The following is a 27,535-nucleotide window of genomic DNA, read 5'->3' as shown; positions in this document are numbered from 1 at the left end:
GTTAATCTGGTAAAATTAATGAGATGAGTTGAATTCAGCAATGTAACTTATGGGCTTCCCTAGTGGCTCAGACGGTAAAACATCTGCCTGCAATGCAGGAGAACGAGGTTCGATCCCTGGGTTGGGAAGATCCTCTGGAGAAGGAAATTAATCTGCTAAAATTAATGAGATGAGTTGAATACAAAGTGTAACTTATAGGGAAACAAGATTACAGTGTTTAAAAAAGGAGGCTTTTCCACTCCTAGGTGTATATGCAAGAGAAATGAAAAAATATGATCACACAAAAGCTTTTACACACGTGTTTGTAGCAACATTGTTTACAATAGCCAAGGGTGAGAACAATCCAGAGTCATCAACTGATGAATAGATGAACACAAATGTGACATTATATATACAATGGAATATTTCAATCATCAAAAGGAGTGAAGTACTTATAGGTACTGATAGGTACAGATGAACTTTGAAAATGTTATGCTAAATGAAAAAAGCAAGATATAAGGCCACGTGTTGTTTGGTTTCATTTCTATCAAATGTCCAGAATAGGCACATCTGTAGAGATACAGTGGCTTCTCAGGTGGCACTAGTGGTAAAGAACCTGCCTTGTCAAAGCAGGAGACATAAGAGATGTGAGTTCGATCCCTTGGTTGGGAAGATCCCCTGGAGGAGAGCATGGAAAACTCCAGAATTCTCTGGAGAATCCCTTGGACAGAGGAGACTGGTAGGCTACAGTCCATAGGGTTGTAAAGAGTTGGACATGACTGAGGTGACTTAGCACACACACACACACACACACACACGTATAGAGATAGAAAGTAGATTAGTGGTTGCCAGAGGCTAAATTGTGGAGCCATGGAGAGTGACAGCTAGTTGGTCCAAAGATTTTGCAAAGGTTAATGAAAATTTTGTAGAGTTAGATGGTGGTGATGGATGCAGACTTTGAGAATATACTAAAAACTATGGAATTGTATACAGGAATAAGTTGGTTGTTTTTTTTTTTTCTTTTAAATTGGAGGCTAATTGCTTTACAATGTTGTGTTGGTTTCTGCCATACAACATCATGAATCGGTCATAGCTATATATTCCTTTCCTCTTGAGCATCCCTCCCACCCCCTATAAAGGGATAAGTTTTATGGTAGGAAGGGAAGCTTTTAGTGCTTGAACTTCAGCTTTGCTACTTGTTAATTATGTGACCTGGGCAAGTAACTTTATATTGCCTCAGGTTTTTTCTCTGTAAACTGTGCTTACTAGTAGTACATATTCACGGGGTTGTTGTAAAAATCATACATAAAAGCTCTTATTGTAATGTCTTGTAAACAGGAAACACTCAGTGTTAGAGATTGTTATTAATATTTCCAGTTTCAGCATGACCAAACATGGACAATTCTGGGTGACCTTTATAAAATGAATCTTGTGTAAAAAAAATTGTTCACATTTGGTATGTAGAATTAGAGAATCTCCTCTATCTTACTTTTGATTGATAAGTGAAATAGAAATAAAATGTCAGAGTGTTAACATTAAGGCTTTTCTACATGAGTGTCAATTTATGAATGTTGATCTAAGCACCTGTGTTTTTACTTTGAATAGGTAGCCCATTTAAATGCTTCTTAATAACTAATGACAATGATTTTCAGCATTGAATAAGTTTTATGATATAATCTAGTTGAAATGTGAGAAAATGCAGTTAAAAGTCGGTTATTTATAACTGGGGCACTCTGTAATTCATTTTTAAACTCTTCTGTCAGTTTGGTTGTTTACTTCACTGTCATAAACATACATAAAAAAGTGTTTTTAATTGATACAGATTCAGCGTTTGTTAGAAGCACAGTCTCTGCAGCCCTGTTCCCCTAAGACAACCACTGTTGAAGACACAACGCAAGCTGCAAGACAAATGGAGTTGGTTTCCATGGAAGCACAGTCTCCCCCTGCTTTGCACATGAGAAAAAGTGTAAGCATTGCTGTGAGCACAGGTAATTTCATTTTTCTTAATTTGTACATAGTACACATAGAATTTAAACCAAGGTGATGAGTATGTAACTTAACTCTTTGTGTGATTTTACTCTTTATGAAATAAAACTCTACCTGTAAACAGATTGGAAACCACATAACGTAATGTGTTGTTTGTTTTTGCTGCTTTTCCAAGCTGGACCCAGTTCTAATGAGAGAAGTCATCTGTGGTTTAGGGGATCAGGGAAGATTTCATCCATGCAGTGTTACTGATTCTGGGCCTTGAAAGGAATGTAGGATCTTGGTGGAATTGAGAGATGGCAGAACAGATTAAGTAGAGAAAATACAGGCTCAGAGAAACAACACAGAGTTCTGAGTTGTCTAGTACTCTACCCATTACTATGTCACAGAGAGCCATTACTACATCTTTCACAAAGCTGTGTCTGTTTCATCTTGTAAGCAAAATAGAAGGCCTTTTTAAAAAAATCAATAATATAAATGACATCTATGTGTTTACATATTTCCTCACAATCAGACTATGAGATCTTTAAGAACATTTTCGTGTGTTTAGTATCTAACAAGATGTTTAGAATATAGTGTGGTGGTTATAAGACTGAAGAGGAAGAGTCATGTACAGTGTTGATAAAATTTGAAAACTAATTGGATATGGCAGTTGGAAGAGGGAAGATTCAAGTTACTTTAGTTAAATGCCGTGTTATTATCCTGGATTGGATCCTGAAACAGAAAAAGGATATTAGTGGAAAAATTGGTGAAATCCAAACAAAGTCTGGAGTTTTAGTTAATAGTAATGTACCAACACTGTTTTCTTGATTTTGAAAAATGTACCATGATAATGTAAGATGTTAACAACAGGGAGAACTAGGTGAGGAATACACAGTAACTCTCTGTTTTATCTTCTCTGTGAATCTAGAATTATTCCAAAATTAAACATTTATTAAAGGTGAAAATAAAAGTTACTTCATGATTTTGAGCTTGGATGACAGAGGGAGGCAAGTTAGAGAAGCAGAGGAGAGGAGATGAGTTCAGTCTAAATATCTGTTCAGATTGAGCTACTTTTGGAAATGTAGATAGTAATACTCAAATGTTAGGAGAGTGGAGTGGATTGATGACATGAGTTGTGAAAGTAACAGATGAAGGTTTGAACCTGGAGAATACAAATTTGAGAGAGAGCATTAACAAGGAAGACAGATTGCTGTATTCTTTATCTGTACCCAGATGTTATCTAAACTTCATGAAGAGGGCAGCAATGAGGGAGGGTAGTGGGAACCTCATGTACGTTTATTAAATTCAGGTGTTACTCAATATTAAGAATTTTTTAGCAGCAAGTAACATAAGCAACTTTGAACTAAGCAAGGAGGGGGAATTTACTGGAAGGATATGGGGATGTTTCATGAAAACCAAGGCCAAGAATTGGGCTGGACTTCAGAGAAAAACTAGACGTAGAAACTAGAAAATCACTGGAGTATCCAGTTATTACACATGGCTGTTTTATCAACTCTATCTGGAGTCTTCACTGCTTTACATTTTAAAATACAGCTCACCCAGAGCCTTAGAGTTTCTGTTACACAGTTCTACCCATGTACACAAACACATTATGATCCTTCAGTCTCAACTTCAAAATGCAGAGAACCTGAATGGTCTAGTTTGGATTAGATTTTAATCCCTGGTTCAGGGATAAGGGGATTGAGAAGCATGTAATAGGGGCATATCTGTTGGAGTCCCGTCTTTGTTAATTGCAAGGATGACAATTTCCTGCATATGTGTGTTGTAGAGGGTGGTGGTAAAGGAGTATTAGGAGATAAACAAACCAAAAAGTGCAGTTTCCTTCTATGTCCTCTTGTGAAGTGCTGTACTTACTATATTCCAGTTGTTCATCATCTGTATCTGTCACTGGACTGTAAACTTTTATTGACTGTTGTATCTCATTACCTAACCTGATGCCTAAATCAAACTGATATCCTGAAATTATTTGAAACAAGTTTTCAAGCATGATGTATATTTCAAATATTTTGAAACCTCATAGAGTCATATTTAGAGCTTTGACTTATATGCAGAAAAATGAATTATTAGTCATTTGAATTAAGAGGCTCTCTATGATAATACTTAATTCTTAAGGGTGTACACTGGTGGGTATTCAGGAAGAGTGGCAGCACTCACATAACTTTTCTAAATTGTCCTTTTATTTTTGGGTGGGCTGTGCTGTGTGGCTTGCAGGATCTTGGATCCCTGACCAGGGGTTTTTTTAAATGCTTAATGAATACAAAAATAAATCATCCTTTTATTAATTTATGTTTATAAAATCACCCGAATTGATGCTCAAAGTGGAAACAATTTTGACTTGAATTTAGTCTTTGGTTTTAACTTTATTTCTTTAAATCATGTATGTATTGCAATATTTCTCAAAATGTAGAATGCATATTGCTCAGATTCAAAAGATGATTTGGTGTAGTATACAGATTACTATTTTATACTGTGTAGATTTATTTGTTCCTATAAGTATTAGAAAAAAATATAACTAGCACATAAAATGGAGAAGGCAATGGCACCCCACTCCAGTACTCTTGCCTGGAAAGTCCCATTGATGGAGGAGCCTGGAAGGCTGCAGTCCATGGGGTTGCTGAAGGTCAGACACGACTGAGCGACTTCACTTTCACGCATTGGAGAGGGGAATGGCAACCCACTCCAGTGTTCTTGCCTGGAGAATCCCAGGGACAGGGGAGCCTGGTGGGCTGCCGTCTATGGGGTCACACAGAGTTGGACACGACCTGAGTGACTTAGCAGCAGTAGCAGCACATAAAAATCTATGATTTCACAGAAATGATGCAGCTCAGTAAAACAGTGAGTTGATTTAAAGAAAATCAGTAAGCAAATAATAATACATGCAAATAATTGTGCAAATGATCTATAAAATTTGGGAAATATTTGGTTTTTACTTGCCTTATATTACATATATCTGATATAACCCTGATATAGTCTCATACATATTGTGTTTAAGAATCAAAATCAAAGAGCCCAGGGATTTGCATTTTATATATTTTCTCCTGTTTTTCAGAACAGCAGTTTTCAAAACACACATATACTCCAAATCATATTCAGAACCTTGACAGGTAAAACCCGTCCTGAGAGCCACACCTCTTGGAGAGTCAGGGCCTGAGAAGTCCTCTTTCCCTTTGTACTCAGTTTCCTCTCTTTACTTGTCATTTATTTCTTCATGGCATTTCTGAGAAAATATAATCTGAAAACAGTTCTAGGTAATTGTGTTAAAATAATATAGCTAATGTTACTTACAAAAGTTTGTCAAGAGAATTATTTTCTATAATTGAGTGTCTGTTTCTGCATCTTTTAAATCATCTGTTCTCCAGGTGCCAGCTTGTTTTGGAATGCGGCAGGTGACCATCAAGAGCCTGAATCTCAGCTGAGGCAAGATGACACCAAGATTTCCAGTGAGGACATGAATTTTTCTGTCGATATTAATAATGAAGTCACAAGTACGCCAGGTAGTGCATCTTCGCTAAAAGCTGTTGATATTCCCAGTTTTGAAGAGAGTAACGTTGCTGTGGAAGAAGAATTTAATCAGCAACTTTGTATATCCAAGTAAGATCTCTTCAATTCAGTATTCATCTTCTTTTTTTCTTTTTAAATTCTAATATTCCTCTGGTATTCTAACTCAGAAACAAGTTTGTTTTGTAAAAGTATTTCATGGTGTCTTTCCTAATGCGATTCCTATGTAACAGACAGTTCTTTGGCTGCACCACTCGTCATACGGGATCTTAGTTTCCCCGACCAGGGATCTAACCTATGCCCCCTGCAGTGGAACCATGGAGTCCTAACCACTAGACTTCTAACCACTGAAATGCCAGGGAATTCCCTGTAAAACACAATTCTGAGCCTTCTGTGACCATTCCCAGATGTCAGTCATTGGATGTATGAAACAGTCTGACTGAATCAGAACAGTTGAAGATCAGAAATATGTATGTCAGGCCTCACTGGAGAGTCTGACACTAGGTCCCAGATGGAGCCAGGGTCCTGAATTTTTTAAATTTTTATAAAGATACATACTGCAATTATATGTGTATAATAACAGAGTCTTTATTTCTGAGAGATGTAACCTGTTATTCAAGATATACTCGGTAAGCTAATGGGGATGAAATGGTAAAGGGTAGAGCTGAAGTAAGATAGGCTCTGAGTAGATAATTTTTAAAACTGATTGTACATAGTGGTTTGTTAAACTCTCTTGTGTTTGAAATTTTTCATTCTGAAATTTTCTATTAAAAAAATAAGGATTCTGAAGTAATTCAGATCATTTGCAAATTTGTAAACAAATTCAGCAAATATTCTTTGAGCTTCTGGTATATGCTGCCAAAAAACTAAGCCCTAGAAATTGAGCAGTAGGTCAGACAAAGCTCCTAACTTCATGGAATTTCCATGAGTTCTGGAGACAATAACCGCATCAGCAGGAAACATAATTTCATATAAAGACCACTGCCTGAAGAAAATAAACCAGGGTGACCAAGTGGAGTGTAACTAGGAGAGTGGCATGGGAGTGAAGTGGGTATATTAAGTAAGATGGTGAAAGAAGCCTTCAGATTACGTAGGGCTTTGGAGGATGTAGAAGTTCTGAATATATTCTGCATTCATTAACATCAGGGAGGATTTTTAAATGACATAGTGGTACGATCATTTTTGTTTCTTAAAGGCCATTCCAGCTGTTTTGTGGCAAGTGAACTGAGGGGGTTAAGATTAGAAGTAAGGAGACTGGTTAGTAGACTGAAGACCAAGTGAGATGACGGTGCCTGGGAATTAGAAGTGGTGGCAGGGATCAGGTATAGGATAAATTTTGAATGTAAAGGAGTAAGGTGGGTTAAAATACCACAGTGTAATATCACATGAAATAGTTTTAAAAGAGGTGAATTCAGTGGTAGGGGTGGCATGGGCAGGCAGTTGATTACTTTTTAAAATTTTAAGCCTTTTGGTAATATTTGATATTTTAAATTATCTGATTACAATAATGATTAGAACAAGAAACACACCCATCTAGAAAACCAGAAATATTTATCTGCTTTGCTCAGTAGAGAGTATGTTTTAACCTTAAAATTCAATTAAGTATTCATAATATGTACCACAGTATATTAAAAAGATCTGTATACCTGTCTCAACCCCCACTAGACTGAATTCCTTCCGGTTGTGGATCATACTCATTTCTGTACCTTTAGGACTTGAACAAGTGTCTATTTCCCCACATCAGCTACTTCACAGATGTTTGGGGATAGGAAGAGCAGTTTGGGGTAAGCCCCCAAGATAAGTTCACATTTCACTTGGAATAGTTACAGAAAATGAGAACAAAGAGACATGAACCGTGGTTATCCTTGTTTGTTCTCCCTGTGGTTATCCACATTTATTCTATCTGTATTTCCTTTTGTAAATTGTAGACTACTTTCAAGGATTAGTTTTTCCCTCTGAAAGTAGAACTTTAAAAATCTCTGATCCATTGTGGTTCTTAACTTCAGAAACAGATCTGAGTTAACTGATAGAATGCAATTAATTGATTTTTCAGGGTGATTAACCAACTCTGTGGATTCCAACATATAACTATAACAAAGATCTGATCTTTGTTCTGCATAGATTATGATTCGGATTAAATAGTATCTCCAGTGTTGTGTACGGTGGTTTCAGTGCTTTTCTAGGATTCTTCCCAAACATCTGGTCTGATTCCTGCTGTGGTTCGTGCTGCTGAGTATTCATACATGGCACCTGGCCACCTGAGTCCCCTGTCCCCTTTGGATGTGTTGCTGGGTTAGTCTAATGTTAAAGCAGTTTGTGAAAGGTAGATTTGACTTGCAGCATATATGGTAATCGGTTGCTTTTTCCCAGGGAAGAACCATGTGTGATATCCATAGATTTTCTTTTGACACAATACTTTTTCCCTTTTTTTACGAAGTCAGGCTTTGGACATGCCTGCTAATACTTGCCATATTAGAATCATCTTTAAACAATTTTTAAAATTTGAAATTGTTAATGTTTTAGTTCTTTTCTTCTGGAATTTTTAGCTTTTATTTTTGTTTGGTAGGTTAGACACCAAAACAGGTATTTTTAAATTCTTGAAAAGGCAATATAGCAGAGTGATTAAGAGCATGGAGCCAAACTGCCTGGATTCAAATCACAACTGTGTGACCATGGGCAGGTCTCATAATTTCTGAATGCTTCTGTTTTCTATATATGGAGACAGTGAAAGTACCTATCTCAGGACTGTTGTAAAGATTAGATGAGTTAATATATGTAAAACACATAGAATAGTACCAGATTAGTACCTTAAAAATTAATTGTCATCATTTAGCTAAAGGTAGAATAAGTCTAACTCAGTGACTGACGTGAACTCTCTTTAAAAAATAAAGAGCTTTGCAGATGTTTGCATGATAAAAATCCTGCTCGGTACAAGTACTTTCCCCAGAAGCCATACAATCTCTGAAGCCTGGCTTTCTGCTTCTACATTTGAGTTTTGATGTCTTCATTAAAGTGCAATCAGTTAACATGATTGAAGATAAAGGTTCAATGTGCTGTTTAGGAAGTAAGGGGATAGCAGCAGGAGATGAAGAAAACTAGCAATTACAGACCCCCACTAGGTTTATCTGGTACCGTGCTAGGCACTTTGTATCTCCTTTAGTCCTGTCTCATGTTTTTCAACCCAGGGTGGTAGATGCTGTTTTTCCCATTTTATGAATGAGGAAGCTGAAGCCAAGAGAGATTAAGATATTTGCCCAAGATATAATGAACACACAGATACCTTTATTATAAATGAGAGTATATCTTCCCTGGTGGTGCAGAGGATAAAGAGTCTGCCTGCAACGTGGGAGACCCAAGTTCAATCCTTGAGTCGGGAAGATCCCCTGGAGAAGGAAATGGCAACCCACTCCAATATTCTTGTCTGGAGGATCCCCATGGACAGAGGAGCTTGGTGGACTACAGTCCATGGGGTCGCAAAGAGTCGGACATGACTGAGCGACTTCACGTTTTTATATGTTTATAGGCTTCCCTGGTGGCGCAGAGGTTAAAGCGTCTGCAATGTGGGAGACCTGGGTTTGATCCCTGGGTCGGGAAGATCCCCTGGAGAAGGAAATGGCAACCCACTCCAGTATTCTTGCCTGGAGAATCCCATGGACAGAGGAGCTTGGTGGGCTACAGTCCATGGGTCACAAAGAGTCAGGCACGACTAAGCGACTTCACTTTCACTTTCACTTTAAGAGATAAAAGAAAGTGCTAATGGAGGTTGAAAGAAGCAAGAGGACATATCCAATTAACGTTTTAGAACATCGTAGAGGAAGTAAACTTTTAAAATGTCCCTTGAACAGTGGATAGGATTTTGATAAGAGTATGTCAATTTAAAAGCATTAGAACAGTAACTCTTGGCTCCAGGGCATTTGAAAATACAATAAATTGGGGCACTCCACCAGTTGAGAATCTGTGTGGGGAGAAGTCCAAACAGTTGTGTTTTTAAAAACTTTACAAATAATATTGATGGTGTAATTAAGATTGAGAACTATTGCATAGTAGACAAAATTTATGGGCAGAAGAACTCAAGAGTATTGTTCGTAATCCAATTTGTTCAGAAGATAAAACAGGGAGCACTGATCGAAAGGGACTGGCTGAAAAGCCAGGTTGACTATCAAATTTCAGAGAGCTTTGACTGGCATAATAAGGAATTGTTTTTGTTTTAATAAACCATTTACGATTTGTTTGTTTTGTTGTTGTAAAACAAAATAACAGAATTAACTAACAGTTACTTTATGTCCTTTCAAGCAGCTCTTCTCCACTTGAGAGAAAAGAACCTGATGTACCCGTATTCTTTCCGAATCCCCTGCAAGCGGAGTGTGGAAGCATGTGCTTCCAGAGTGGACCAACAGAGGGTGCCACTAATAGCTCTGGAACATCAGGGGAACCCCAAACCGAGCAAGTAATGCAACCCTTGCCTCATCAACCATCAGATAACCAGCAACTATTCCAGGACGTGTTGGTAAGAAAATGTAAAGCATTCTGTCTTTTGTGAGATGGTGATTTAGTCTAAGGTACACTAGTTAAGCCTTTCCCATCTTTAAACTGATGGGGACCTTGCTAGGAAAAGATTTTCCCCTAATTCAAGTTCGAAGTTAGTACCAGAAAAAATAAGCAAGAGTTTGCAGGAGGTTTGAAAATTGGAAAGTAATAGAATATTTATGATAATTTTTGCTGATTTCAGCTCATATAAGCAGATTTTTATGGAATACTTAGCTTAGTCTAAGAAAATGAACTGAGTAAAGTGGGTAATATAAAGATGAACATGACAGTCTCTGCCTTTGAAAACTTAAGGGAGATAACACATGCATACCAGTAACAAACGACTAAAGTGAATAGTACTGTAAGCAAAAGCAGCACACAGTAAAAAGGAGTTGATGTGTGGCAGAAACCCGCACAATATTGTAAAATGTAGACTGGGACTTGGAGGTCAAATGACTGTGGCTGTCACTTACAATCAAATTGTAGATTTTAGAACACTTGATTTCTCCATTTATAATTGAAGACTAATTAAACATACTTAGGCCCCTAAGTATTCATCAGTTAACTCAGATTTGTTGTTTGCCTGCTAGGTCCTACACTGGTGCTGGCAGCCATGTGCTCAAGGGAATGAAATATGCTTTAATGTCAGGAAGGCAGAATTACAGGTCATTCTCATTCAGAGTGAGAAAAGAGGAGTCAAATTCTGAAAGTAACATAAAGGTTACACTTATAACTCTAAAACATTATCCTTTTTCAAATGAAAGCATGATTTTAAACTTTTGTTTATAAAGATTTCACAATAAATCCTTGAAAATACTTGAAATATTACTCAAATGGTTTTAAATCTGTTGGCTTTAAAATGAACAAGTTCTGAACAAACATTCTAAGTTTTCTCTAGGATCTTCATTCATTAGAATGGACTTCTTTTATAAAAATTCCATAAAACTTGGGAAATGTACTTGATACTTTGTAGAATTTAGCATGATAATTTTTTACTCTGGCGTTACTTAACAGTATTATTTCTATTTTTGTTTCCTAATAGTGATTTTCAAATACGTCCTTTTTCTTCTTTCATCAGAGTCAAGGGAACCACCTACTGAATAACTCCCCCAAAGTAACTGAGGAGCCATCTACCAAAGCAGTAATTATCAGTGATGAGTGCACCAAAAACCAGAATGTTTACCATACTAAGAAAAAAAAACATGATCCAGGATCAGTGGACAAAGAATGTGTTCTTAATGCAACTCTTAAGCAACTTAGAAGCTTTGGAGTAAAAATTGATTCTCCAACTAAAGTGAAGAAAAATGCACATAAAGTGGATCATGCAAGGTAAGTTTAAAATTTGTTTTAAAAGATTTAAAAAAAAAATGTAAATGCATTGCAGCTTCCTCTTGAGAAAAGGTATAAGCTTGCCATTCAATTCAACTGGCTTATGATTTATTCAGGGTCTATATTAATATGTATGTAGTGAATAAGAAGAAATCATATCTATCCTATAGAGGTTCCATTTTAGTAGTAGAGTAGGTTATATACTTAAGTAATTTGAGAGACATAGGGATAGCTCCTGAGTAAAGATGCCAACAAAATGCTCTAGGAGTCTTAGAGAAAGAGAAATGAGCTGTTAGTTACTTTTGGTGTCTAGAAAAGTTTTCCTGGAGTGACGGGGTCTGTGTCAACTACTGGACGTACAGTTAATGCAGTTGTCATCTAGAAGGCAAAACCCTTCCTTTTTGTAGGACTGTGTTTTGAAGACTATAGTTATGTGAACCTTACTTATTTCTCACCAGTTCCAACTGGCCATGTTCTTCTGTTCAGATTTCTCTTCATCAAAGATCAGCTCAATATACACTTGCTTTTAAAGAACATAAAATCTGGAAATTCTGTAATTAAGCCTGCTGCTGCTGCTGCTAAGTCGCTTCAGTTGTGTCCAACTTTGTGCGACCCCACAGATACTCCAGGCAAGAACACTGGAGTGGGTTGCCATTTCCTTCTCCAATGCAGGAAAGTGAAAAGTGAAAGTGAAGTCGCTCAGTTGTGTCCGACTCTTTGTGACCCCATGGACTGCAGCCTACCAGGCTCCTCCATCCATGGGATTTTCCAGGCAAGAGTACCGGAGTGGGGTGCCATTGCCTTCTCCAGTAATTAGGGCTAGTGCTGTGTTTAGTCACTCAGTCATGTCCAATTCTTTGCGACCCCATGGACTGTAGCCCACCAGGCTCCTCTGTCCATGGGGATTCTCCAGACAAGAATACTGGAGTGGGTTGCCACACCCTCCTCCAGGGGATCTTCCCAACCCAAGGATTGATCCCAGGTTTCCTGGATTGCAGGAGGATTCTTTACCATCTGAGCCACCAGGGAACCCAAAATAAGGCTAGTATGTTTTCTATTAATTATTTTTGGTGTTTTTTAATATAGTCTCAGCAGCAGCAGCAGCATGATTTTAAAAAATCAAATAAAATGCATGAATATCAAATAAAATGCAAAAAAACCCACTTCCCAAACTCCTCAGTCTGACTCCTTCTAAGTTATTTCTCTTAACTATTTCTTTGGTATTCTTCTAGAAATGCTCTAGGCATGTTCAAGTATGTATCTGTGTGATGTGTTGCAATTTATGGGTTTTTTTTTTTGCATAACATAGATACTTTCTGGGTATATGCAATTCTTCCTCAGGCATTTAAACGACTACAATATTCTGTTGTGCCCATGTACTATGATACAGTGAACCCCAGTTCTCTACTAATGGGTTTTTAGGCCGAATCTCTTATTCCTTATCTCAAACAGTGCTAAGTGAACATCATTCTATAGGCACTTGTACAAGTGTTTTTGTAGGGTGAATTCCTATAAGTGGTGGGATCAAAGGAGGTATGCATCTGAAAGTCTGGCAGATGTTGCCATTGCCCCCCAAAATAGCTGTACTAGTTTATATTCCTGCCACCAGTGAAGTGAGGCTAGCATTTTTGAAGGTCTTATTTCAGTACTCTTAGGATAGAGGCTTTATGACATCTATTAGAATGCTTAAATCAACCTGCTATCTTTGTGGAACCCTTAACATTTGGTATGGCTGCTTGTGAGGAATAGTTTTTAAGTAATGTATTTCTTCATAGTGGCCACCCTATTTTAATGTCTTAAGTGTCAAACATTGAAATTAATAAATTTTCAGTATACAATAAACTTGATACAGTTTTTACATGCCTAGAATGAAATGGAAAGTAAAGCCATTTGCTCTATCAGTATGGGGTGGTCAGATTGTTTTAATCAATTCTTCTGCCCTTTACTTAAATGAAAATTCATATTATAAATTTATACTATAAAAATGATACAAACTCAGGGTTGGAATTTTAGAAAATGAAGAAAATGTCATTTGAACTAATAACACCCAAAGGAAATTAGGAAACATAGTTGAAGGTTTACTGTATATATAATTTTGTTTATTTTTCTTTACTTACCATTATAAAATAGACATTTTCATGTAGTATTGTGGGCTATCCCCATTTTTGAAATTCATTTATCTATATGATTTGAAAAATCCATATACACCCATAGATAGGATTTTAGTTTCATGTAAGATGATTTTCTCAAGGAAATGAAAGCTAAGGTGAAAAAAAATTGTTTTCAAAAGCAATATGTTAAATTAATTATTTCCATAGAGGGGTAAGCTGGCTAAATGTTAGAATAACATAGTTATATCTTCACATGAAAACTTTTTTTCCAAAACTTTATTATATAAATTGGGTAAAATATTATAGAGCTTAGGGAATAGAGTTTGATATTTGTTTTGTTTCCATTACCAAAGTAATGTAAGTTTATTTTGGACACCTTAGAAAATTTAGAAAAGTAGACCAAAACAAATAAACAAACCATATTCAGAGAAAGTCCTTGGCAGTCCAGTGGTTAGGACTCTGCTTTCACTGCTGAGGGCCTGGGTTCCTTCCCTGATGGCGGAACTAAGATCCCACAAGCCTCGAGGCTAAAAAAAAACAAACAAAAAAACATATTCATACCAACCAACGTAATTTATTATTAAAGAATTTGTTCTTGTATTTCTTTTTATTTTTCTAAAATTATTTTAACAGCAGTCATTTATTGAGTGCACATAAAGTGTGAGGAACTGTGCTAAAGGTTTATGCAGCATTATTTCAGTTGATCCTTGCAATAATCTATATGATAGATACTCTTATTATACATGTTTTATGAATGAAGAGGGCCTTCCCTGGTGGCTCAGATGGTAAAGAATCTGCCTGCAATGTGGGAGACCCGAATTGGATTCCTCGGTCGGGAGAAGGCAATGGCAACTCACTCCAGTATTCTTGGCTGGAGAATTCCATGGACAGAGGAGCCTGGTGGGCTACAGCCCATGGGGTCGCAAAGAGTCGGACATGACTGACCAACTAACACACATACACACAGACATCAATGAAAAAATTAAGCACCAATTTATTCAAGGCCCAACACCTGTAATTTTAAACCTCCTCTTCTAACTCCAAAGTCCATAGTTTTGTTTTTGTTTTTTTACTGTTTTGCTCTATGCTACTGCTTGTTTAAGTCTTTGGTAGAATCTTACAGTATGTACATTTTACTGCTTTGTGTTTTGACCATACTGTATATACTGCCCCCCCCCAAAAAATTGGTCTTATATTGGAAAATAAGCATGTTTTCAAAGTTGTTATAATGTTTTCTAAGCATCATCTTTAATGGGGATTTAATAAACCAGTAAGTGAAACATAGTATTTGTTTACTTCACCCTTTCCCTCTTGTCAGAACTGAGTCAAAGTGTTTTCAGTGTCTTACTGTATTAAATATTGCTATGATAAACATCTTTTTGTAAAGATTGCATTTTTAGGTTTAGTATTATTTTTTCAGAATAGAATCTCAGAAATGGAAAGATTAAGCCAAATAGTAGGAAAATTTTAAGGCTGTCGCTATACTGCATTCTGAAAGAGTAAGATTTACAGTCCTTTCAGCTATATATGTATTAGTAGTTCAGCAATCGGAGAAGGCAATGGCACCCCACTCCAGTACTCTTGCCTGGAAAATCCCATGGATGGAGGAGCCTGGTGGGCTGCAGTCCATGGGGTTGCTGAGGGTCAGACACGACTGAGCGACTTCCCTTTCACTTTTCACTTTCATGCATTGGAGAAGGAAATGGCAACCCACTCCAGTGTTCTTGCCTGGAGAATCCCAGGGATGGGGGAGCCTGGTGGGCTGCCGTCTGTGGGGTCACACAGAGTCGGACACGACTGAAGCGACTTAGCAGCAGCAGCAGTTCAGCAGTACTTTCACTCATTTTACTTTAGTAAATATATTTTATATTTTACTCATTTTACTTCAGTAAATATATATATATGTATATATATATATGTGTGTATATATATATATATAGCTTGTACTGTGAGCCAGCTATAAGAAATATCATAGTATATAAGATAACCTAGGAAAACTGTCTTTCCCCTCATAGACCTTAAAGTTCAGTAGAGAAGATGCATAGGTAAATAGTCAATTATAACATACTCTGATAGGAGAGGTACCTAGCATATTTTCATACTGTTTTATAATTATCCTATATTAAAATTGATGATTTTTAAAGATTTGTGCTAATTTAGACCAATAATTGTTAAATTATCTTTAATTTATATTTTATTGATTATAAGTGGGTTCTATATATTATTGTGATTAAAAATAAACTGCACTGAAACTGTCTCTAACACATACGTCATATATTTTTATTGTCGATAGTCTTGGGCTGAGAGGAGACTCCAGGTGTAAGACTGTCTAAAACCCGCCTAATTAATTCCTGTTTCACAGTCTGTCTTGAGCTTAGTTTTTTAGTGTAATCTCCTACCACATTCCAGTTTACCCACCTTTAGCATCTGCAAAATTCCTTGCTATTACTTTCACCTGGGATGTTCTTTTTCATCTTACTGCTTGCCACAGTCCTCCTTATCCTTTAAAGTGGAACTCAAAAAAAAATAAAAACTAAAGTGGAACTCAGATGTCACCTTCTTTGTCAATGTATCCAGGACCTCTCACCAGATTATTGATGGTTTGTATCTCAGAATACCTAGTGTCTAATAGATTATACAGCCTGTTCTTGTGATCGCCTTTCCAGCGAGATGGTGAGGTTTTTATCTATCTGTGAATCCTCATGGCCTCTGTCACACTTGGTGGGCCTTCGTGGATTGCCAAAGGAATGAAATCCCACCTACTGGGGTCATCACTGAAGTTTACAATGAATCCTTTACTCTTAATACCTCGGTAATACTTACTGTCAGCATTTACGGCCTTGTGTTATCTTTTCTTTTTTTTTTTCTTGTGTTATCTTTTAACACATATTGGTGTACTATAGCTGATGTGCGAAAAGTTCAAAAGGCAGTTGTTCAATAGATTTTTCCTATGATATCGTGTATAAATTGTAGTTTAGTATTCCAGGAAAGTAATCTTAGAATCCTTGCATGCCCATTGTTTTTCTGATTCCGTAAACCAGCTAGCCTTTGTCATTGTACCTATGTGAAAACTTACTTCACGTTCCAGTTCTGGACCCCAGGAGCATTACCCTCCAGCCACAAGAGTAGCTGAGACAGGGGAAGCAAGATTTCCTTTCAGCTTTCCAGATCCAGAACACTGCAGATTAAGAAGGTCCAAAAGCAGGAAAACAAAAGAGGGTCCCAGACCTACCTAGAAATTGTAGGGAAGATGGAGGACCAGCAGCAGCCTCTATGGGCATATTCCCAACCGGAGTGACGTTTTGAATTCAAAATAGATCTTAAGCAGTCTCTGTAGTTACTTCTTTGCTCTCTACTTGGAAACCATATGTGTTCTCTAGTGGAATACCCTACACAGGGTAAGTAGGAGATAACTAATCGGGATTCAGATAGGACAATAAGTCAGGGTTGGTTTTCATCCTTAAGTAAGTTGGAATAATTCCCTTAATTGTTGGCATGTGACTCTCATACTCAAACATAAATGGACTTTATCCTTTTGTAACTGCACATCTATTGAGATTCTTAATATAGTATATCTGTGATCAGGGCTTTTAGGACTTATCAGTGGAGTGTCTTACTTTTGCTTTTCGTCTTAATTACCCTAGCATTTCTATGCGTTGGTTCCACGTATTACTGATTTGTTTTCAAAGTCAAGGTGTTTCCCCCAGCCCCCAAATTGAAACTAGCTGGCTGTGTTAGTGAAGCTTGAAGAAACTTGTAAACTGATATCAATTGTTTTCATGGATTTATATAGATCTTTTAACCATTCTATAAAAGAAGATCTGTTATTACTCAGCCATAAAAAAGCAATGAAGAAACTTCCCTGGCGGTCCAATGGTTAAGAATGTGCCTTGCAATGCAGGGGGCACAGGTTCGATCCCTGATTGCGGAACTAAGATCCCACATTCCACGTGGGGCAACTAAGCTCTTATGCCGCAACTACTGAGCCCTCATGCTGCAAATAAAGTCTGTGCGTCACCCCAAAAGGTCCTGCGTGACACAGTGAAGACCCCACAGGCTGCAACTAAAACCTGACAGCCAAATAAATGTTTTTTTAAAAAAAGAGTGAAATACCGCCATTTGTAGCAGCATGGATGGACCAAGGGATTATCATATTAAGGAAGGTCAGACAGAGGAAGACGGGCATCATATGGTATCATTTATATGTGGGATCTAAAAAAATAGGAGAAAGGAACTTATTTGTGTAACAGACTCACAGACATAGGAAATAAACTTATGATTACCAAAGGGGATGGGGGAAGGAGATTGGAATTTAGGAGTTTGGCATTGATGTATACACATTACTATATATAAAGCAGATAAACAACAAGGATCTACTGTACAGCACAGGGAACTATATTCAGTATCTTGTGATAACCTATAATAGAAAAGAATCTGAAAAAGAATATAAATATATAAAAACTGAATCACTTTGCTGTACACCTGAAACTAGCACAACGTTGTAAATTAACTATACTTGAGTTTGAAAATGATTTTTTAAAAAAGATTTCATTCAAATTAGATCTACTATTTCTCAGTATTTAACTTTTTTTTTTTTTTGGCCGTGCCATGCAGCATGCGAGACTAGTTCCCCAACCACGGATCAAACCATTCCCCCCACAGTGAAAGTGTGGAGGCTCAACTGCTGGACCACCAGAGAAATCTCTCAATAATTAACATTTTGAATTAGAAATTTGTTTTAATTTGATGTGTTTATTTTTGGCGGCACTGGGCCTTCCCTGCTGCTCAGGCTTTCCTTCAGCTGTGTCAGGCGGGGGCTGCTCTCTAGTGTGGTGTGCGGGCTTATTGCAGTGGCTTCCTTTGTTGTGGAGCACAGACTGTAGGCGCACAGGCTTCAGCAGCTGTGACACGTGGGCTCAGTACCGCGGCCCCCAGGCTCAGTAGTTACGGCACACAGACTTAGTTACTCCACGGCATGTGGGGTCTTCCTGGACCAGGGACTGAATCTGTGTCTCCTGCAGACTTGGCAGGCAGGTTCTTTACCACTGAGCCAGCAGGGAAGCCTGAATTAGAACTTTTTATTTGCCTTTTCATGTATTTACATTAATGATATCTATAGATATTATACTTAGATATTTTTAATATGTACAAATCTGATTTAATATTGCAAATAGCTTATAATTTAAAGGAAATGGGCAAAGAAAGTAGAAAAAAGACTTTATATTCATATTAATGCTATGAATGTATCATAAAAGAACATGTCTAGATAGATTGGTAGTACCTCTTCCATCTTAGTAAGACAGTCTCCAGACTTCCCTAGCTGTCCAGTGGTTAAGACTCCATGCTTCCAATGTGGGAAATGCAGGTTCAATCCCTGGGTCAGGAAGATTCCCCTGGAGAAGGAAATGGCAATCTGCTCCACTGTGCTTGCCTGGGAAATCCCATGCATGGACAGAGGAGCCTGGTGGGGCACAGTCCTTGGGGTCACAGAGTCAGACGTGACTGAGGAACGAAACAACAACAAAAGGAGAGATGCAGGCAGTGTCTGACTTATGTAAAACAGCCGAACTGCTTCGTTGGGTGCTATGGAAAGTCATAGCGTATTCACTGACTAGGGTATAATAATAATATAGTATATTATAACATATAATAGTGTACAGAAGACTCAAGGGAATAGAAAAACTCTGATAGCAAAATACAAGTTGCTGAATACAGTACAGTGAACCAGTGGTCATAGAGGCCAAGAGAATAAGGCAGACCTGGTCTCAGCTTGCCAGTTACTAACTGTTCAACTTAAGGAAATTTGTTAAAGTCTCTATTGCTTAGTTTTCTCAACTGTAAAATAAAGATGATAATAATAATACCTATTTACTCATTCAGTAAATATTTATTGAATGCCTGCCTTGTGCCAGGCACCACAGATGCTGCAATGGCAGGAGAAACAGAAATCCCTTGTCCTCATGGGGTTTCATGAGGGAGCTAGACAATAAATAAAAAATGTGAGTTAAATATATAGATAGCCATAAGGGCCCAGGAGAAAACAGAGAAGTTGAGGAAGGGGAATGTGAATTGTTGTAATGGTGAATAAGGTTGAAATACATGATTAACCTCCCAGAGGACTAAATGAGGCACTAAATGTTTAGCAGAGTGCCTGGCACATAAGGCACCAATAAAAAACTAGCAGCTGTTATAGTATAAATGATATGAAGGAAAAGCCAAGTCAGTTAATTACTGTTAATAAAATAACACCAACCAAAGAGAGTGAGGATTATATCTAACGAAAGAAAATTACCGTGTACACACACACGCATGCACGCACGTGTGCATACACCTTCATATCCAGAGACTGGTTAATATTTTTCATTCATTACAAATGGAATCTCTTCTATGAAAATGTAATATTCTGAGCTACATCAAATCTTATAATGTTACATTGTCAATTGTGTTTTCTGTTTGATTTTATTTTTGTTTTACTTTACCAATATTAAAAAGCTTTACATTGTAAGGTCTTATATATGGTCTTAAAACCATAACATGTTAATTTAGGAAAATTAATTTGTGTTCCACTTTTAGTCTTTGAATCATAGATTACCTTCTAGATTATTGTATTTATCCCTTGAATGTATCTGTATCATCAAGACTTAGATGTCGAGCACTCAGATAAAATAGCACTATCCAGCTTAAAGCTGAAGACCTTTTGTTACTTTCATAAAGTGAAACATATTTACAATAATACTGTTTAGTACTCGGAATAAGATAAATGATGGCCTGCCCTGTTCTGTCTTTCAGTGTGTTGGCATGCATCAGCCCTGAAGCAGTGATCTCTGGATTAAACTACATGTCATTTGCTAATGTTGGCATGAGTGGCCTAAGCCCCAGTGGTGTGGACTTGAGCATGGAAGCAAATGCTATAGCTCTGAAATATTTAAATGAAAATCAGCTGTCACAACTGTCTCTCACACGATCAAGCCAAAATAATGGTGATTCACCTTTTAGCCTTCTACATATTAATACAGACAGAAGCACAGTGGGGCTTAGTTTAATTTCACCAAACAACATGTCATTTGCAACCAAAAAATACATGAAGAGATACGGACTCATACAAAGCAGCGACAATAGTGAAGATGAAGAGGAGCCTCCAAACAATACAGATGGCAAGAGTGAACATTTAGTGAATCAAAACCTCACATACATAGCTGAACAACTTGATTGTCAGAAAGAGCCTTCCAGGAATGCTGGTGAGATAACTGATTGCTCTAACTGTGACTCCATGGGCACCCACACAGGTACGCCAGTATTGAGAAACATCACAAATGAAGCTGTTCAGCCAAAAGCAACACAGCAGTTGAATGAAAACCCCACTTTCTTATTAAAGAACCTTAAACCAAGCCCTGCAATGAATCTCCGAATTGGAAAAGCAGAATTTACCCAGCATCCTGAGAAAGAAAATGTAAGGGACACTCCAATTTTTCCTGAAAGTTTGAAACCTTCTGAAACCTTAAAGCAAATGAATAGTATGAATTCAGTAGGCACCTTCTTAGATGTAAAGCGTCTTAGGCAGTTGCCAAAATTATTTTAAACTTTTAACTCCCCACCCTCCTGATAAGAGGATGGGACATCTGAAGATACTTACTGAAGTCAGAGCCTTTTGACAGTTTTGGAATTCCTAATCACTCTAGGGATCACTCTGTTGATAGCAGCTTATGGCAAAGAGCTGAACAAGTGGCCTGACTGAGATGGCTAACTGGTAGGAGGCCTAAGTGTTCTTTGTTCAGATAGAGTTGTTAAGCATCACTGGATCTTTAAAAAAAAATCCTGAGATCAGTTATTTCAAGAAATTTAGATAAGCAGATGCTATCCAGCTATGAATCTGAGTTGCCCTTTTATACTGTACATTTTGAAAAGTGTTTTCCTAGCATTTTGCATCTACCCAGTACCACCTAAAAGAACGTAAAGTTATCATGACCCTGACTAAATTAGCTAAACAACCCTTATTGAATTTAAGGGGGGAAAAGTTTTATTTTTTTAAAATAACTTGCAATCTTTTATACAAGGTGTATATATATATATTCTCTTCAGATACACATTTGTTAAATACTGTGGAAGTAAACTTTTGCACTCTTGTGGGTTGATGTTAATGTAACATTTCAACATGTAGCACTAGCTATCATAGAATAAGAAAATTATGAGTATGAGTGTGTTTTATAAACTTTGTGAGTTTTTCAAATGTTTTACTATTTTTTTAATGGAACTTAATAAAAATGTCTAGATTGACTGCTTTCCTTCGTCCTCCGTTATAGCATATCCTTGTCCACTTAAAAAAAAAAAAAAAACTTTGTAGACTCCCCTAAAATTCCAAAAATGATACACAGAATTCAGGTGTATCCTTCATCTAGCAACGCCCAATAATGCTATCTTACACAACCATAGTAAATGATCAAAACCAAGAAATTGACATTTGGTGCAATATTAGTAACTAAACCACAGACCTTTCAGGTTTCACAAGTTGTTGCACTCATTTATTTACATTTTGGTGTATAACTATGAAATTTTATCACATAGATTTACATAACCACCACCACAATCAACATATAGAACCGTCCCATCATCACAAAGAAATTCCTTAGTTCTACCCTTAAAATACAGCCTGCCTCCAACTCTAACTCCTGACAACCAATGATCTGTTCTCCATCACCGGAGCTGTGTCATTTGGAGAATGCTAATAAAAATGGAATCAGAGTATGTAATTTCTTGAAGGTGGTTTTCACTTAGCATAATGTCCTTGAGATCCATCCAACTTTTTGAGTACATCAATAGTTGCTTTCTTCCCCCACCTTCTTTCAAAATAAATTTTAAATTATTTCTGAATATAAATGAAAAATGTCCTCATTCACTTGAGTGAGAAAATTCTTCTGCTAAAGTTAAATTAAGACATCATAGTCTTGTATAAAAATTTGAGATGTTAACTGCAAAGAAACGGACTTTCGGTCTCTAAATACCCAGCTTGGGCCCTCTGAGATGATAATCTGATGAACCAGTTTAGCTAGCCAGCAGAAGTGTGGTAGCATGACAGCTGTCTGCTGCTCTCAACAGGAGCCAGGGACCAGTTAGTGCACATTTTCCTGTTGCATTGCTCTTTGAGGTTAAAATTCAGATGTAGAAATGTCACGTGATTCTCAGTGTTTTGTCCCCATTGGTCATCATTTGGGACTTCGGTTATTTTAATAAATATTTTCAAAATCCACTTATAGGTTTCACTAGAGTAAAATTTTAAGTAATGGAATTGTGATCACCACTTCAAGTGCATTGTTTCATTTTAGCCATCAGTGTTTCACCTAAGAAGTGAGTGTAAGTACAATTTATATTGCATATTATTTTTTAAAATCTGAGAGAATGCTAATTTATGACAGCCTCGTTAACTCTACCATAATCACTGGGAATCCTGTAATTGTCACATGAAACAAGAAACTATCCGAACAATGAAAACTGAAGCTGAGACTTTATTTTTAAAATAATTTATTTTTGGCTGAACCAGGTTTCACTGCTTTGTGTGGGCTTTCTCTAGTCGCAGTGAGCGGGGTCTACTCTTCATTGTGGTGCTCGAGCTTCTCGTTGAGGTGGTGCCTCTTGTTTTGCAGCACAGGCTGTTGGCTTCCAGGCCGGCTTCAGTAGTTGCAGCTCATGGGCTCTAGAGCTCAGGCTCCGTAGTTGTGGCACGTGGGTTTAGTTGCTCCACGGCATGTAGAATCTTTCTGGACCAGGGATCAAATCTGTGTCCCTGCATTGGCAAGTGGATTCCTAACCACTGCACCAGCAGGGAAGTCCTGAAGCTGAGACTTTTTAGGCAAAATCTAATTCTATCACTTCTGTTACCACATTTAATTTAGGATTTCTGATAAGACACTTTGGCAGTTTTGGAGATTGAATTTAGACTGAAGATTAATTCAAAATACTAACTAAATGGGCTTCCCAGGTAGCTCAGTGGTAAAGAATTGCTTACCAATGCAGGAGATGTGACTTCTATCCCTGAGTTGGGAAGATCCCCTGGAGAAGGAAATGGCAACCCACTCCAGTATTCTTGACTGGGAAATCCCATGGATAGAGGAGTCTGGTGGGCTACAGTCCATGGGCTGCAAAAAGAGTTGGACATGACTTAGTGACTAAACAACAATAAAAACTAAAAACACATCTAGAGAAGAGGGACCATTACTGAAGCCTCTCTAGAAGTTCTCTAAGAAGATGTTTCACTTCACAAGCTATTTGACAAATTAGTATCTATGATAGCTTTTTGGCATCTTTGGAAGAAGTATTAGTACTGGAAAAATTGGATTAAGGACGAGATGATTGCCTCTCAAGTGACATTTGTCTGAATTTCTTTGATTCAGTCCCACACAACACTGTGTATAGATATATGGGTGTTACGTCAAATGGAATAAGGAAACAATGGAGTTTCTAGTACCTGGGAAAGGAACCTATTAGTCTAGGTCCTAGCCGATTGGCACCTCCACCCCCCTTCATCCAATGTCCCTTCACTCAATCTCTGAGCCCCCTCTACGCTTCATGCTCTCTTGTCCTCTACCTGCCCTGCCCGTGCTAAATAAGCTCCACAGAAGTGGATGTAGACATATGAGACATAAGCCTTGCCTTTGCCAGCTGTAAAGGCTTCAGAGAAAATAGATACACACTGGAAACAGTGGCACAACAGTATGAGACAGCGTATGATGAAATGCCATAACCAGTGACCCAGACTGAGGAGACACAGTGGAGCGATCGCGATAGCTTCCATCTTTTAAGACTTAACCACGTGCTCACAGGGCACTGTGCAGAGCACTTCACACCTTAGTGCATTTAAGCCTGGCTGACCCCAGCTGGTAACCCTCAATACTTGAGGGACTGACCTTAGGGAAGTAAATTACACAAGTAAACTGTAATCAGATTCAAGCTCAAACTCCTATTAAGCCACTGAGAAATGCAACTTATCTGAGGCCTGAGGACTTCAGGAAGAGCTTCCTACGAAACCCAGATCTTGAATGAATGCTTTTGAATACTACAGCCAGTGCTATTTCAGATATGTGCTGACCTCCAAGCTACTGGCCTTATTTTCCCACCCCCCGCCCCCAAAAGTCCCCCTGCCCTTTAGCCAAGACCAGAAACCACTGCTTTTATAGACAAAGTCCTGAAGTAGGCAACCCCAGCACTGTTAATGTTATAAGGAGTTCGATGATTTTACGTCATGGTACTACTATCAGGGCCCCAGGAAGTTAGAGGAGCAAGACTTTTCTGTGCCCTTGTTTTCTAGACGTTACTCTTGTGAGCATAACCTAGTTTAACCGAGAGACCTTTATGCTTGCAAAATAAATTTAATGGTAATGTCTTAGGTTTGCAGACTGCTTCACACTCTTCAAAGTGCTTTCCCACACATTTCCTCATATAATCCTCACAACCAAAACCCAACGGGAGTATGTGTGGCAGACATCATTTACCTCTTTGTACACATGATGAGACAAAACACAAATGAGGTATAACTGGGCCAAGATCACACCTTGAGAGTTAACCTGGTCCTTCCATAGCATCCAGTCCAGCATCAGCCTTTCCGTCTGTTCTTCCTCTCCTCACCTGCACTTCTTTTACCCCTCATCATTCAGCAGGTGTTTAATGTTGATTCTGCTGGGCTCTGAGCTGGATGCCAAGTCTAATGTGATGAACACGACAGCTTGTCCTGTAAGATCTTGATCTAATGGGGAGACACATGCAACCATTAGCCATACAGAGACGTAGAGTTTATAATAAAACTATATGATGTGTGAGGATATATTAAGAGAAGCTGGGGGGATGGTTATCTTGAGAATGCTCCAGGTTTTTCCAGAATCTTGCAGGAGCAATATGGAAGAGTAGGGGAAGATGTGCTGTTTTTGAAAGAGGGAACGGCTTGTTGGAAAGCATGGAGATCTGAATAGGTATGGCATTGGAAGAGGGGGCTGAGGCAGGAAACCAAAGATAGGAAAGGAAAAAAATATACGTGTAAAAAGAACACTGAATTAGAAGTCAGCAACAATTGGGTTCCTCTTGTCCCTCTGCTCCAAATTCCATGACATGGGCAAGTCACCTCACATCACTAGGCTTTAGTTTCTGAGAATTATTGAGGTGAAGGGGTTAGCTGTGTATCTCTAACATGCTGTGATTATAAGCGTTGATGCAGAAAAAGAAATAGAAGTCCAGAGGAGGGAAAGGAGGGAAAGACAGAGTGTTAGAACCAGGCCTTGAAGTATTTCAAAGGGTTTCTACAATCGTCGATGAGGAAAAGATTTCCTTACTATTAATAATACCTACTATTTAACAATTTAAAAAGAAAAAGAATCCTGTTTTCACCAACAAAATGTTGAGTAATAATATCTGTTTGAAGAGGTACTGATGTGTCTTCCTCCAGTTCTGAATTAACACATTCCTTGCCTGTAAGGAGCTCAAATTCCAGTGTGAAAACATCAAACCCAGGGAAAGGGGTTTAAGGGTTTGGAAGCCTGGGAGATGTTCCCTGTCTCCTCTCTGCTCCCCAAACCGGAACTGTTTGGATCACAAAAAAACATCCTCACAGGAAATCCTGCTTTCCCACCTCCTGGTAAGAGGCTGAGCTCCAGGAAAAGGATGGATTTGGGGAAGAGCCCTGTGTCCTGCCTCTTCACGGGAGGTCTGGGACCAGGAGGACAGGAGGAACTAATTAAAAACACAATGGAAAAGGCAATGTCAGGTTTTCAGAGCTGCTGGGGCCCTCAGAAATCACTTGGTCCTCACTGTACAAATGAGGACACAGGGGCTCCAAGAAAAGGGATTCGCTAGAGTTCACACAGCTTAGGAAGCACAGTGCTTGGGCTGGAACACGGGACTCCGGCCTGAGTTCACATCATATGCTGTGGTATTTGAGTCAGTAAATCAGGTGCCAGACAATCAAACCTAGCTTCCCCTCCCCCGCCCCATTACCCTTTATACCATAAAGGAAGGAAAAGGCTATGTGTGCACATGGGCACGTGCACAAACACACACACACTCCAACTGCTCCCTTTGCCGCTACACCCTCCAGGGGCTTAAAGCCCTATGAACTCATAAAACGCAGCTTAGAGGCACCCCTGCCCCACAACTCCTCCCCACCCTGCAGGAAAGTGAGTTTTTTTCCCCCTTTTGACTTCCCATTCCCCTTTCTCTAGTCTTCCTTTTGTCCTCTTGCAAATGATGACAGCCAGCTTGAACGCTGGTTGTGAGTACCCAGGGCTGGGAGGTTCTTAAGGGCCAGGACCACGTATGCTAGCCTTATCCAGGTCTGCTGAATGTTCCCGCTCTGTCTGGGGCCTTGTGCTGGACTACTGGAAACAAAAGGAAAAAAAGAGAAAGTTCTGGCAGACCCCGCCATGGTAAACATGCCTCTGCGCGTGCCGCATCACACTCATCAAACATTTATCTTCGTCCTACTCAGAGTCTCATCAGGCCTCACCCAGCCCTACAAGGTAACAGCGGCCAAGGCCGCAGCTTCACAGGCAAACACTCACAGAGGTACTCGGGATCACAGAAAAGTGGGATCAAAGCAGAGGAAAAGACTGCCCCGAGTGACAAGATCCTGCTTCAGGGCTGTGGGAAGGGGGAAAGGATGACAGGATTATCCTTAGAGATCCTTCTGAAGATCAGAGACTGCCTGTTGCAGAGTCAGTACAGTTCGCCTGCTGCCTGGCCGATCCTTCAGGTCACAGACGAAAGCACAATTATATTTGTTTTCTCATCTAATCACCATAATGACTCAGAGACTGAAGAACAATAGTTAACATTTACTGACTACATCTGCTGTGTTCTAAGCCCTTTTACATTGTTAGCTTACTTCTTCCTCACAACAACAACAGTGTGAGGTAGATACTCCTAGTATCCCCCGTTTTAGGGAGTGGGAAATAAGAACAGGGAGGTTAAGAAATTTCCCCCGAGGTCACACGGCCAATGTGAAGAACCAGGATTCGAAGCCTGACAATCGCTCTTCACGCAAGCATTATGTGGGACTAGACTTGGTGCTAAAGTGCTGTGGCTGAGGGCACACAGGTGAAGCCAGGGTTTAAACTTGGGCCTGT

At 38.6% G+C, this 27,535-nt stretch overlaps 1 protein-coding gene and 1 long non-coding RNA gene across 19 annotated transcripts in view; one reads left to right on the top strand and one right to left on the bottom strand.

Moving 5' to 3' along the window:
* Positions 1-21,707, top strand: part of STIL (STIL centriolar assembly protein) — a 54,067-nt gene extending 32,360 nt beyond the window's left edge. For 7 of the 16 annotated variants that reach the window (XR_015158691.1, XM_086387126.1, XM_086387144.1 and 4 more), the window contains 5 exons: positions 1,802-1,967; positions 5,328-5,559; positions 9,760-9,973; positions 11,072-11,322; positions 20,223-21,707. Coding sequence is in view for 9 of the 16 variants with exons in the window: in XM_086387126.1 (XP_086243252.1) it covers positions 1,802-1,967; positions 5,328-5,559; positions 9,760-9,973; positions 11,072-11,322; positions 20,223-21,012 (1,653 nt within the window). In the remaining 7 variants the exon portion in view is untranslated. Of the gene's footprint in view, positions 1-1,801; positions 1,968-5,327; positions 5,560-9,759; positions 9,974-11,035; positions 11,323-20,222 lie in introns of those variants that run through there. The other 9 variants (XR_015158692.1, XR_015158690.1, XM_086387129.1 and 6 more) reach the window with 5 other exon arrangements.
* Positions 21,708-22,932: 1,225 nt separating this feature from the next.
* LOC147375286 (uncharacterized) lies at positions 22,933-27,121 on the bottom strand. 3 transcript variants are annotated; one of them, XR_015158699.1, is made up of 4 exons: positions 26,972-27,121; positions 24,917-25,167; positions 23,434-23,563; positions 22,933-23,211 (listed from the first exon to the last, which is right to left on the bottom strand). It is a non-coding gene; the product is annotated as an uncharacterized LOC147375286 (long non-coding RNA). The 3 variants fall into 3 exon arrangements; XR_015158700.1 differs by lacking the exon at positions 26,972-27,121 and having other exon boundaries at positions 24,976-25,167; XR_015158701.1 differs by lacking the exon at positions 26,972-27,121 and having other exon boundaries at positions 22,933-23,185; positions 24,976-25,167.
* Positions 27,122-27,535: the final 414 nt, after the last annotated feature.

This window comes from Bos grunniens, chromosome 3, assembly GCF_055505025.1.
Source record: "Bos grunniens cultivar Pamir isolate PY7600 chromosome 3, Bosgru_T2T1.0, whole genome shotgun sequence".
NCBI lineage: Eukaryota > Metazoa > Chordata > Mammalia > Artiodactyla > Bovidae > Bos > Bos grunniens.
This window is presented reverse-complemented; position numbering and strand designations above follow the sequence as displayed.